The sequence below is a fragment of the Ambystoma mexicanum genome, chromosome 6p (genome assembly GCF_040938575.1).
Source record: "Ambystoma mexicanum isolate Mex_15411 chromosome 6p, UKY_AmexF1_1, whole genome shotgun sequence".
NCBI lineage: Eukaryota > Metazoa > Chordata > Amphibia > Caudata > Ambystomatidae > Ambystoma > Ambystoma mexicanum.
Window position 1 is genome coordinate 1529062129 of NC_090935.1, and position 13570 is coordinate 1529075698.

The window sequence follows — 13570 nt, forward strand, 5'->3', positions numbered from 1 at the left end:
AGCAGCACACCTGAAGGTAATCTGCCTCCTCCCTCTCTGGTCCTGACATGGTGGAAGCAGCACTGATCGCTAGGGCTTCTCTGTGGATTGTGGTTCCAATACTGACGAATGGGAATGGCCAGGAATTGATAGCTGTAGCAAGGTGCATTATGGTACATGTAGTTAGTTGAATTAAATAGGAAAGTACCAATATTGCGCAAATAGGAATTAAGGACCAAAGTGTGAATAGGGGTTGTTCAAAGAGTATTATGAAGATGAATGAATAACAATTAGTCCATGATGGTTGCCAATGAGTGCGCCTGTGGCGCAGGCATGACATTTGTGCATGTCTCAATGAGCATTGCCTAAGTCATGTATTGCCACTGTGTGGCTCTGTTGTACTTCTATGCATGGCCATGGTGGTTCTTTTGAGGCTCCCATGGCATGGGTACTTTGGGAGTGGGTGCAGTGGATGGTTGCGTGCTTATACTGGGGGATCGGGGGATTTGTGTGGGCATTAGGCCCATGGGTCTCTTTTGTTAGAACATGGTGTTTGGTGGGCCACATATCGGGCCCTGCTGGCAAGTGCCCGTCATTGGACATGAGTCGGGCCGCTCGCAGGTGCCCGTCAATGGTGGGTGGGTGGTTCGGGGGACATGAGTCGGGGCCTGCTGGCAGGTGCCCGTCAATGGTGAGTGGGTAGCTGGGGGACATTAGTCGGGGCTCACAAGTGCGCGCACAAGTGCATGGTGCGATGTGGACACCTGCAGGGCATGGTCAGGGGTGTAGGGTAGTCCCCTGTGGTGTGGGCTGCCTGCAGGGCATGGGGAGGGGGGAAAGGGCACACCCGGGAGGGGCCACAATGCCAAATCACGTGTAAAACTCCCCACGCACCCACGAAATACACATACCCCGCTCTTGCCAGGACTATCGCGTGTGAAACTTCCCGTGCACCCCCGAAATACACGTACCCCTCTCTCGCCAGGCCTATTGCGTGTAAAACTCGCCACGCACCCCCGAAATACACGTACCCTGCTCTCACCAGGCCTATCGCGTGTGAAACTTCCCGCACACCCCCGAAATACATGTACCCCGCTCTTGCCAGGTCTATCGCATGTAAAACTTCCCGCGCACCCCTGAAATACACGTACCCCGCTCACCCAAGGCCTATTGCGTGTAAAACTTCCCACGCATCCCTGAAATACATGTACACCGCTCACCCAAGTTCTATTGCATGTAAAACTTCCCGCGCACCCCTGAAATACACGTACCCCGCTCCCCCAAGGCCTATTGCGTGTGAAACTTCCCACGCATCCCTGAAATACATGTACACCGCTCACCCAAGGCCTATCGCGTGTGAAACTTCCCACGCACCCCCGAATACACGTGCCCCACTCGAGCCAGGCCTATTGCACGTGAAACTCCCTGCGCAACCCCGAAATACACGTACCCTGCTCGCACAAGGCCTATCTCGTGTGAAACTCCCTGTGTAACCCCGGAATACACACAGGCACCCCATCCACCCTGGGCATGCCCACAGGCAGCCCACTCACCCTTCCCATGCCCTGCAGGCAGGTCATCCACCCTGGGCATGCCCCACAGGTAGCCCACACCACAGGGGGTACTTTTTCTATGCAATTTACTGGCGCAAGCGGGGTACGTGCATTCCGAGGGGTGCACGAGTACATTTTCACGCGTTTTGGCTGCCGTGAGCAGGGTACGCGTAGTATTTTCACGCGATTACAGTGTAGTGGCCCTGTAAACTGGTCCATGGTTAGCGCGGCCCTTTGTGCCACATTGTGGATTTCAATGGCTTTTCCTTGCGCAAGGGGCGTTCTTGGGGGCGTAACTGGCACTGCGGGATGTTCGCTGCGCCAGCGCTCAAAATGGCTTGGAAAATCCATGAATACGCGGTGCGCCAGAATGCTGTTTAGCACACGCGGCTGGTGCACGCTGGCGCACGCTCCCTCTCTGTGATGCTCGCGTGCGCTGCCTCTGCGCTGAAATCTATGAATTACCCTGCAAGACTGATAACTTTTTTGACGATGCACAGTTCTAGCTTAAATATGATCTATAATTATGTGAGCACACATCATGACAAATTTTTTACAAACCCTCCACTCCCAGGAATAAGGGACCAGATTAAACAAACATTGCACTGGGCGAGTGCAATTTTGCACAGTATTGGCAGAAGAGAAAACATTGCCCACGTGCAAAAACTGATATGCTTTCAATGCATTTGTGCAACACGGGAAAATTGGGTACATTTGACCCAGTGCTAATGCAACTGGATATTCACACCAGAATATTACCACCAGAGCAAACTTACCCTGGAACACTTTTTTTTAAAGAATATGTATTTTACAATACAGGAAACTTTGCCCTAGTTCTAATACCCTATACCAATGGGAAGATTCTAATGTCTGGCCCCAAACATTTTTAAAGTGCGGAATGGGCAACTCATACATCCTTAGCATTTCTTGTTATCAGTTTCCTCGTTATCAAGCCCTTCCCTCAAATATGTAGTATACGTGTTGATAACCAATCCTCTCTACTGTACTACAACTTTATTAACAACCTACATGTTTCTTTACACAGACAATACCATCCAAGCATGATTGGTCTTGGTAGCATAATGGTTTCTAGAGCACTCTGTTTCAGTAATCTGTTTGTTAGGAAGAACAGCCTGGGCTAAGTAACTCTGAGCTGATTTATAGAGCTCCCATTTTACCTCACTGGAGTAGAATTTTACATCAAATTAGATCATACTATATCTGCACGATACAGAATGATCGATTAAGTGTAGCCCGAGATCCAAAAACTTGCAAGAGGATTCAGGGAAGTTCCCTGAAGACATTGCTAACTGATTGGATCAATATTATGTCACAAAGGGCTTTGCCAAATATAATAGAAAGTTGCAAAGGGTTCTTATGTACTAAGACTCAGATCCTTCTCATTGGGACCCCTGCACATTGCTCCAGCCCCCTGGTCGCCCTCCTTGGGTCCTCTACCCTCACCATCTAGTGAGGGCAAAATCTTGTGGTCATCTTCAACTCCTCTGTCTCATTCACCCATCACATCTTGGACCTTGCCAAGAAGGCCCACTTTCGATTTCAGCTCCTCAGAGGCATTCTGACTTTCCTCACCGTACCCCAGAAGCTCAATGTCTCCAGAGCTCTGGTCGCCTCCAGGCTGGATTATTGCAATAGCCTCTTCCTCAATTTGTCTCTTTCCTCCCTTTGCCCCCTACAACTAATCCAGAATAGGGCTGCAAAACGTATCCTTGGCCTCAAGCCCAGGGACTGTTTCTCTCCAGCTCTAATATCTCTCCACTTGTTCCCGGTGGCGGCGAGGATCAAATTCACGACCCTCTCCATCATCCACAAGGCTGTCGGGGGCCTGGGACCCGCTATCTCCAACTTTCTCTCCCTAAATACCTCCCTGCTAGAACCCTTTGATCTTCTTGCTCCAACTCTCTGCTGATCAAGTGCTTCTCAAAGCAGAGAGTGGGGGGTAGATCTCTCTCTTTGGCTGGTGTCTCCCTTTGGAACAGCCTCCCTGCACTCAGACTTGAGCCAGACCTCCTTAAGTTCCAGAAACTTCTCAGAACTCTTCTTTTCTCTACCTCTTTCCCCTCTCTCCCTCCCCTGCTAATTACCCCACTACCACTATGACTTGTGGCCTGGTCCTTCATGAGTCTTACATGCTACCAGGCCCTCTGCCCAGTTGATACCAGCTCCCCCCCCAGCACCGCCCTTTAGGCCCCCGCCTGACTGCTGGGCGACAGGGCATACGCATGGGACACCTCCGTCCTAGTTATTGTTTATTTACTGTTATTGTTGATTCACTCACCTTGTTCCCTTCCCACTTTTGTCTTGTGAGGCCTGGAAACACCATTTGTTGTATAGGCGTCTTAGAAATACTCAATAAATACATAAATAAATGAGTGTTCACAATACAAAGTAGCATTATCCTTCTGCTGCAGCAGAGATGCGTATGCACAATCATAACCACAGAGAATACTGCAAAAAGTAAAAATATGTGCCCAAAATCATATAGGGCCCCTTTAAAATGATGTGTAATGGGATGTACCATTTCACACCAATACATATTGTAGGGACCCAGAAGAAAGGGGAAGGGGTAAACTGGGTAAAGAGAAAACAATCAACTAATAGTTGCAATGTGTGTTGGTGTGCTTTTTTTTTTACTTTTAAATTGTACATTGTGGTGTTGGTTTATTTTTTAGTTTCACTGTTTATCACTTGGCGATGTGTATTATATATGTGTTGTCATCTATATTCAACAATAAGCATTTTCAAGCTCCACACAGTCCTTGTGGTGACTTTTCTTTTGCATTTTGCATGTATTTAAGTATTTTTATTTTTTGTATTTCTGTCATTTTTAACACTTTTAGTAATGATTAATGTCTTTTCAAGCTTTTTTATGTCGTTTCTAGAATACAATTTGTAATATTGTTCATACTAATGGTCTGGAAGTGATACGTCAGCTCCAAGAGGGTGCATAGTAAAATACCTGATGAGAAGGGCCTTTGTGTTTTTTTTCACGTACCATTTCAATCACTGCACCACGGGTCATGATTCCCGTGATTAATACCGTGCCTAGGTTAGGGTCGAGATGCAGGGCCAAAAACAAAATAGAGGAAGTGGACAGTGAAACCTGCTTCCCAGCATCTGATTCTTAAGGATTTGTTGGCTGTGATGTTTTGCATTTTTCAAGGTAAAAATGATATTCCAACAGCTAAACCTAGCGAAATTCACAAAATCATGAAATATTTGCTCAATCGCATGCATGTGGCAAGTTAGATTTACTTCTGTTTACCCGCAGCAGTTTTGGTATCAGGAATTCCATTTTACAGTCACATAGAAAGCGATTTTCGATGATTTTGCTCTGCTGATGGCCACCTAGCACACCCCAAGGACAGGTAATAAGTTCCAACATTGGACCTCACAGCATTAGGCATAACTCTCACCTGAAATATTGGTAGGGGGGCCTAAGGGGGCTATAGTCCCTGGTCATTTGGTTGTAGCCCCGGATAGAATCTCAGGAGCTACAACCAAAAGGCTAGCTAGCCCCTAGTCCCAACATTAGCGTAGCCCCGGGTCTTTTCCAGTCCTAGCAACACCCCTGATTACACCAAAGCTAAACACGGTCATAAGAATGTTGTGTGCTAGGAATATGCAAACTTCCTACAGTCAATGACCTCTTTTGGTGCTAGCGTTCTTAAGTTCCCACAGCGGAAACACTGCAGGGTTTTCGAGTAGTACTGCATTAATGCGTGAAAGCAGAGAAGTCCATCACAGAATTCAAAACAGGCGCTAAGCATCAGCACCAAAACATCCTAACACAGAAAATGCAACGAATCGAAGATTTCCACAGGTGTGACATACTTGCTCTGAAGACATGCTGCGTCATTACCAACACCGGTAAAACGTGAAAAGAATTCTCTCTAAAGTTCACGCTCTTTTCCAACCATATAAGAACATTCCCAACAGCAGTGAGTACCTGTTGCAGCGTGCCCAGAAAGCACTGCTTGCCAACATGCGAACCTCGTGCGTGTCAATGCAATGCTTTACAACATCATGTTTCTAGCATCGGAGCCAACACATTGCTAAACATCAGCTGCACACAAAATCACCAACTACACCCATCCCACTGAAATTGTGAGCAAGGCAAGAGAGTCCTGCAGTTTGTTACCATAAAATACTGTCAATTAAAAAGAAGGGCGGTCCTTTCGAAAGCGATTAGTGTACAGTGTGCATTGTTGTATAAAAACATATGTTTGTCTCATTCCTTTGTGGGTGCAATCCCAGGCGCATATAGGAAACTGAAAACAGACGGGTTTTTTTGTTTTTGTTTTGGCGACACAATGGAACTGAGTAGCTTCTATTCCTGGGTAAGACAAATAGTTGCTGGTTTTCAAGGTTACAAATGATCTACTTAACTTACTTGAATCATTTGACGGTTGCGTTTCTTTCACTGCCCCCTGTGGTAGTGCATCAACGTCATCATCGTCCTCTGCAAAAATGAAAATCCATGCATCAACAACAAGACAACTTCGAGGTAGATTCATGTATATTAAACAGTCACTATTATTTGACATTATCACATTTGCGTGATGAAATGATTCCTCCATAGGAGTACAGGGATGAGTAGTGATTTTAGAGGTTTCCTCTGTTGATCACGTGTGTCCCTTCTTCCTTTTTTTCTTCTGTGTGGCAGTTATAACTTTTCTTCTCCCTCTTCTTCTTCTACCTTTCTACATCACGATCTTCGCAATCTTGATGTTCCTGCCTTCACTGACTCTATCCTCCCGTTGTTTCAAGATCCTGAGTCACTTTCCTTATCTAATATTGACAGTTGTTTTTCTAAACTTCATGCAGCTATTGTTTCTGCACTAGATCTTTTTCCCCGCTCTTCGTTAATTTATTCCAAAGCGCAAATCTCCTCGTCCTTGGTTTTCTCCATCCTTAAAAACTCTCTGGACCCAAATTAGAAAAGCTGAATATTGCTGGCTGAAGCAATGTTGTTCTTCAATAAGATATTTTCCTCATTAATCAATTCTTTCTCCTCTGCTGTAAAGCAGGCCGCAGCCACATATTTCCAATCTCTCATCCACTCTCTTGCTAATTCTCATAAATTGCCTTTCTCTACCTTCAATACAATGCTTGCTCCTCGTTCCCCGGATCCCTCAATTGCATCTAATCTCTCTGCTAATGATGTCACAGAATTCTTCCTGACAAAAAAACTGATGCTATTCGACTTTCTTTAAGTAAAATTGTTTCTCGTAAATCATGTATCTTTGGACTGGCCTACTGTTGTTTTCCCTACTCCTTCTGCATGCTTTTCTTCGTTTGCCCAGATTCACGAGAGTGATGCAATTTCCTTGATTTCTCATATCCATCCCACAGCTGGTCCTTCTGACCCGTTACCTGCTTCTTTCGTCAAATATACTTTTCTTGCTCTGGCTCCTATTTTTGCTAATCTTTTTAATCTTCCTTTGTCATCTGGCATCTTTCCCTCTAGGTTCAAAATTACTAGTGTTATTCCTTTGTTAAATAAACTGACTCTAGACTTTTCTGAAATTGCTAATGTCTACTTTTTCTCCTTCCCTACTTGTCCAAACATTTAGAAAGGCATGTCCACTCTCAACTTTCTCTGCACTTTTAACATTCATAATCTACTTGCCCCCCACCCTTCAACAATCGGGTTTTGGTTCTGGTTTTTCAACTGAAACTCCTCTTGTATCTGTCTCCAAGTCTATTCTTTCTTCTTGTGACCTCAACTGAATTATCTTCCATTCTGATACATTTGAGTGCTTCCTTTGTCATGGTTGATCACCCCACTTTGCTATCAACTCTTTCTTCTTTGAGTTCTTCTGGCACTCTCCTTAGTTGGTTTAATGCCAATCTGTCCAATCATTCTGTTACTGTTTCTTTGAAAGGCTCTTCTTCTCATCCTCTTTCTTCCCCTTAACCTCAGGGTTCTGTTCTCGGGTCACATCTCTTTACCCTCTATACCTCTTCTTTAGCTTCTTTGAAATCTGACTGTGGGTTTCAATTCATCTCTATGCTGATGACATACTTATTTAGTATCTTTGCTCCATGGGGGAACAGTGAGATCTTCCTCAGCTGGTTCAAATCCTACCTTGCTAATGGTCAACAGTTGGTACAAATGGATTCCTCCAGGTTACCCCACATCTAACCATCACCTGTGGAGTCCCTCAAGGATCCATCCTGTCCCCTGTGATCTTTAATATTTACATGGAACCGTTCAGAACCCTCCTCGCTCCACACAACATCCACATCCACCAATATGCAAATATCTAGCAGATCTACATCAAGATATTCTCAATCGAAGACATCTGTAGGCAGAAGGCCTGCCAACAATGATCCAGTCTTGGATGTCCAGTGCTTACCTAAAACTTAACCCCTCCAAGACTGAATTCCTACTACAGACCAACAGCACCGAACACCTTGACATCCAAACGCAGTTTCTGCTATGAACCTAGAGGGCTTCACACCAATGCTGGCCACCTGTGCCAAGTCCCTTGGGTTCGACATCGACAGACACCTCACCTTCAAATGGCACATAGCAAAGAAGACACACACAGCTTGGTACCAACTTTCTCTCCTGTGGAAATTTAAGCCCTTCATCCCAGAAAACAACTTCAGATCAGATGTCCAAGCCTTTGTCCTCTCCCACCTGGATGGTTTCAATGCCCTTTTGGATGGCCTTCCAGTGACTACCTTGGCAGCCAGAGTGGTGCCCTGCATGCAGCACAGGACTCATCAAAGGACTCTACAAATTCTACCACATCAATCTGAAACTGATCGAACTGCACTGGCTTCCACTGCAAGCCTGTATCATCTTCAAATCTATATTCAAACCCTGTTGCATCATCTATAAACTGTCACTCTGAAGTCACCAAGCTACCTCACTGAGAAACTCCACATCTCTGGAGGCCTGTGATCCACCAGAAATCAGGGCATATGCAGACTTAAACCCCGCCCCGCAGGAAGGAAAGAACAAGAAGACAGGGCTTCTCTGTGTGCACCCTGAGATTCTGGAACCTCTTCCCCATCAACATCAGACTCGCCCCTTCGATTCGACAATTCAGGAAAGAGCTCAAGACCTTCCTCTTCAAGGAATGGCTCCACACCAAAACACCTAGGTCAACATAACCTCCCTATCTGAGACTCTGATCTGGGCCTCACAGTTTCCTCCCCTAGTTGATTGTAGATCCTTTGCTGCCAATTTAAGCTGGTTTTCTTTGCCTTAATCCTAATAAAACATAAATCCGTTTAGCAGCTTCGCCAAAAATTCTTCCCCTTCCTTTTATATCTTTTCCATCACTTCAGCTTACATTTTCCAATCAGGCCCACAATCTATTATCCTTCCTTTCCCCTCCATGCTGAAATAACCATGGTAGTAAAATCCTTCCATTTTCATCTTTATAATATGCAGAAAGTGTGTCATCGGCTTACCTTTTCTTCTTCAAAAATTCTACTTCATTATTTTTTGCCTCCCTCTTTCTGCTCATATTACCCAACAGCTTGCCCATCTCAATTGGTTGCCCATCCAGCAATGTTTTGAATATTAATTCCTCTGTCTTGTTTCGAAATGCATTCACACCTTAGCCCCCCCATCTTTGTTTTCTTATTTCGTTATATCATCCTTCTCATACATTTTGCTCTGCATCACATTTTATTTTACTGTTCCACGTCCAGTATGCTGTGATGAATCCTTCGGAGTCATCACTGATCCTCAGCCTAAAATCTTCTACCATGTGACCACGGGAAGGCAGTCTCTACCTCATCCTGACCCTGGGGTAGTATTATGAGGGAGGATCACGTGGGAGGAGATGGCTGTTGGGGAGAAGTGGCGACTCCATTGGGAGAGATGAACAAGTTACTTTCTTACCTGGTAACGTTCTTTCGATGGGATGGTCAGACGACGTATTCCATATCTATGACATATAATCACCACAGCTGTGCTGCTTCGGAAACTTTTTTCGGCGTCTGTGTCCTGCGTTGATGACGTCAATGCGCCGTCGTCGAGGACCTCCTCCGACGTCATCCGATGTGATAAGTAGGACGCACGACGCCCGTAGCCTCAGTTGTAGTTTTTTCCCCCAGAACGTGTGACATTAGTCAACTGCCAGTCAGACACAAAGCCTTGCGGAACGTAAGCTGCAATCGCAAAAGAAATTCTGCAGCGGGGAAGGCAGGGCGGGAGCGATATGGAATACGTCGTCGGACCATCCCATCGAAAGAACGTTACCAGGTAAGAAAGTAACTTCGAGGGGATTGGGTCCTCCGACGTATTCCATATCTATGACAGACTCCCAAAGCAGTACCAGAGCAAGGAGGAGGGAAAGAATTTAGAATCAAAATTTAGAATAGCCAATCAAATAGCAGAGCAAAGGACCGCCTTGCCAAAGGCCAGATCCTGTGCTCGGATGGAATCAAGGGAATAGTGACGTACAAATGTATGTACTGAAGCCCAGGTGGCTGCATCACAGATGTTGCGAATAGGAACATCCCTCTGCAGGGCAGTAAATGCAGCCATACCCCTGGTAGAATGGGCCCGCAAGCCAGCCGGTGGGTCCTTACCCGCCAAGCGGTAGCACTCCGAGATGGCCAAAATAATCCAGCGAGACAAAGTCTGTTTTGTCACAGCTTGCCCTAAACGCTTTCCAGCGTAACCAATAAAGAGTTGATCGTCCACTCTGACCCGGGACATGCGCGAAACATAAAAGCTTAAAGCTCTCCTAGGATCAAGCCTATGGAGCCTCTCCTCTTCCTTACCAGGATGCGGAGGAGGATAGAATGCCGGAAGAACAACCTTCTGGGCCAAATGAAATTCCGTCACTACCTTCGGAAGAAAAGAAGGACGAACTCTAAGGACAACCCTGTCCTTGTGAAATACAGTGAAGGGTGGCTTAACTGAAAGTGCCTGTAACTCACTCACTCTGCGAGCGGAAGTAACCGCAACTAAAAACACAGTTTTCAGAGTTAACAGCCTCAAAGGGCAAGAATGTAAAGGTTCAAATGGAGCACCCATAAGAAACTTAAGAACAAGGTTTAAATCCCAACCGGGCACCAGGAAAGGTGACGGAGGGAACACATTAGTGAGCCCTTTCAGAAACTGTGAAATTAAAGGGATTTTAAAGTAAGAATACTCTTCAGACGAGCGCTTAAAGATGGACAGCGCCGCCAGGTAACCTTTAATGGTACCCACTTGCAAGCCCCTGTGGGCCAAAGAAAGTAAAAAGGACAGAACCATGGGGATGTCACATGCCAAAGGATCCACATTCTGAACTCTGCACCAGTTGCAGAACTTACGCCAACGGCACAGAGACTTTGTTGCTGGCCTTCGGGCCGAAAGCAACACCTCCATCACGTCTTCAGGGAGGTCCCAATCCCTATACCTCAACCTTTCAGAAGCCAAGCGTGAAGGTTGAGGGATCTGACCTCTGGATGGAGAACCTGACCCCCCCTCCCGTGAGAGCAGATCGTCTCGGTAGGGAAGACGACGCGGAGGGCAGATGGACAAGTCGAGAAGGTCCGGGTACCACGTCCTCCGAGCCCATGCCGGAGCAATGAGGATCATCCGGGAACCGAACTTCCGTAACCTCCGCAGCACTTGCGGGAGGACGGGGACTGGAGGAAACGCGTACAGCAGCGGGAATGACCACTCCACCACGAACGCGTCTCCTAAGGCTTCTTTTGGAGAAAATTCCCGCGAGCAAAACCTTTCGCACATCCGATTGACACTGGAGGCGAAGAGATCCACTTGAGGGGTCCCCCAAAGGGCGAAGATCTCCAGGAGAATCTCCTGAGCCAACTCCCACTCGTGAGAGATCGTGCTCTGCCTGCTCAGAGCGTCCGCCGTCACGTTTTCGTCTCCGGCCAGATGAACTGCCGAGATCGAAACTTCCTGCTGGATGGCCCAGAACTCGAGCTGCATCGCCTCCCTGCAGAGAGGAAGTGACCCTGCCCCCCCCTTTTTGTTGAGGTAGTGCATGGCCACTGTGTTGTCCGTCAGGATCAGGACACTTTTTCCTCGCACAGTCGGCAGAAAAGCCTTCAGGGCTAGCCTGACGGCCCTCAGCTCCAACAGATTGATGTGGAGTCTGGACTCCGACGGAGACCAACGACCGCTGACTGTCAGCCCGTTGGCATGAGCTCCCCAACCCGTGAGGGATGCATCCGTCACGATCGTCACCTCCGGCCAGGGAAGCCAAAATGGAGCCCCCTTCATCAAGTTGCCTTCGACGGCCCACCACAGAAGGTCCTGGGCGACCGAGGGCGGCACCTGAACCGGGTCCGACATCCTGCCGGAGGACTGCGACCATTGCGCCTTGAGCGCCCACTGCAAAGATCTCATCCGCAGGCGAGCCTCTGGCACCAGAAGAATGCAGGATGCCATGAGGCCGAGCAACCTCAAGAACTCGAACTCTTGGAAGCGTCTGGGCATGCTGAAACTTGTGCACCATCTGCTGAATGTGAAGAGCCCTCACCTGGGGAGGAAAACACTGCCCCAGGGAAGTGTCGAGCACTGCTCCGATGTACTGGAGCCGCTGTGTTGGCGTCAAATGGGACTTCTTTAAATTGAGGGAGAAGCCCAGCCTGTGAAGGGAGTGGCAGGTGACGGACAGATGATCCAGGACTTGCTCGGGAGAGCTCCCCCTGATCAACCAATCGTCCAGACGTGAATCCCCCCTTGCCTGAGATGCGCTGCCACCACCACCATGAGCTTGGTGAAAACCCTCGGGGCGGAGGTCAATCCGAACGGCAGGACCCGAAACTGAAAGTGCGAGTCGCCAACCGCGAACCTCAGGTACTTCTTGTGCTTGGGTTGGATCGGCACATGGAAGTAAGCATCCCTGAGGTCGAGTGACACCAACCAGTCCTGAAGCTGAAGGGCCTGGAGGACTTGAGAGAGAGTAACCATCTTGAACTTGTCCTTCCTGAGGAGTTTGTTCAAACCGCGCAAGTCCATGATGAGTCTCAATCCCCCGTCATTCTTCGAAATCAAAAAATAAGGGGAATACCATCCCTTGTTCCTCTCCGCTACAGGCACCAGTTCTATGGCGCCTTTCTCCAGCAGGGCTTGAATTTCCTGCGCAAGGAGCGGATCCGGACTCTGCAAAGAGATTGTCGCGAGGCCTTTGCCGAAAGGGAAGACAGTAGCCGTGGGTTATGATCTCCAGAACCCACACATCTGAAGTAATGGCTTGCCACTCTACAAGATGCTGCGCCAGCCTTCCCCCAACCGGCGAACCATGGGACATGGCCTCATGACTGAATGGGAGCGGCTGCGGCGTTACCTGAGGGCAAAGAGGCAACTGCCCGAGCGGCCTTGGCACCACGGGTACCCTGTCGTCCACCTCTGGTACCCCTGCGTTGGCCTCTTTGACTGCCAGCTCCTCTCGCTTTACTGAAGGACGAGTAATAGCGAACGGAACCACCCCTCCACTGCTGTCCCCTAGTACGAAAAGGCGGAGGCTGGCGAACTGCAGCACCCAACGACTTCGCTGCAGCTTTCGAGGTCTGCAACCTCTCAAGGCTCTCGTCAGCCTTGCTGCCAAAAAGGTGTTCACCGTCAAAGGGCATGTTGAGGAGCCGAGACTGCACATCAGGAGCAAACCCCGACTTCCGCAACCACGCAAACCTGCGTATCACGGTGCTCGCCGCCATGGACCTACTGACGCATTCAGCTAAGTCCAAACCCGACTGAACGGACTCGGACATGGCATCCTTACCATCCTGGACCATAGCAAGGAAACCATCACGTTCGTCCCCTTCGGGAATATGTTCAGCCGCTAACGCAACACAGTTCCACAGAGTGTGTGTGAAACGAGACAAGGCACAAATGGAGTTGGCCGCCTGAAGCGCCATACCACCAGAAGAAAACACTTTCTTCGCCCAGCCATCAAAACGTTTGTCGTCCCTATCAGGAGGGATGGTAGGGTACCACGCCTGCTTTGCCGGGGCCGTGGCCGCCTGCACCACCAAACTCTCCGGAGTAGGGTGCCTGGTCAAGTAGCAGGGGTCGCTACTGGCTG

The 13570-nt window shown here is 48.1% G+C and overlaps 1 protein-coding gene across 3 annotated transcripts in view; it reads right to left on the minus strand.

Annotated features, from left to right (window-relative positions):
- DGKQ (diacylglycerol kinase theta) overlaps positions 1–13570 on the minus strand; it is a 1656676-nt gene that overhangs the window by 707028 nt on the left and 936078 nt on the right. The window contains exon 7 of one of the 3 annotated variants that reach the window (XM_069626395.1): positions 5947–6015. The exons of the other annotated variants lie outside the window; for them this stretch is intronic. Coding sequence (XP_069482496.1) covers positions 5947–6015 — 69 coding nt within the window. The remainder of the gene's footprint in view (positions 1–5946; positions 6016–13570) is intronic. 3 annotated transcript variants of the gene reach the window in all.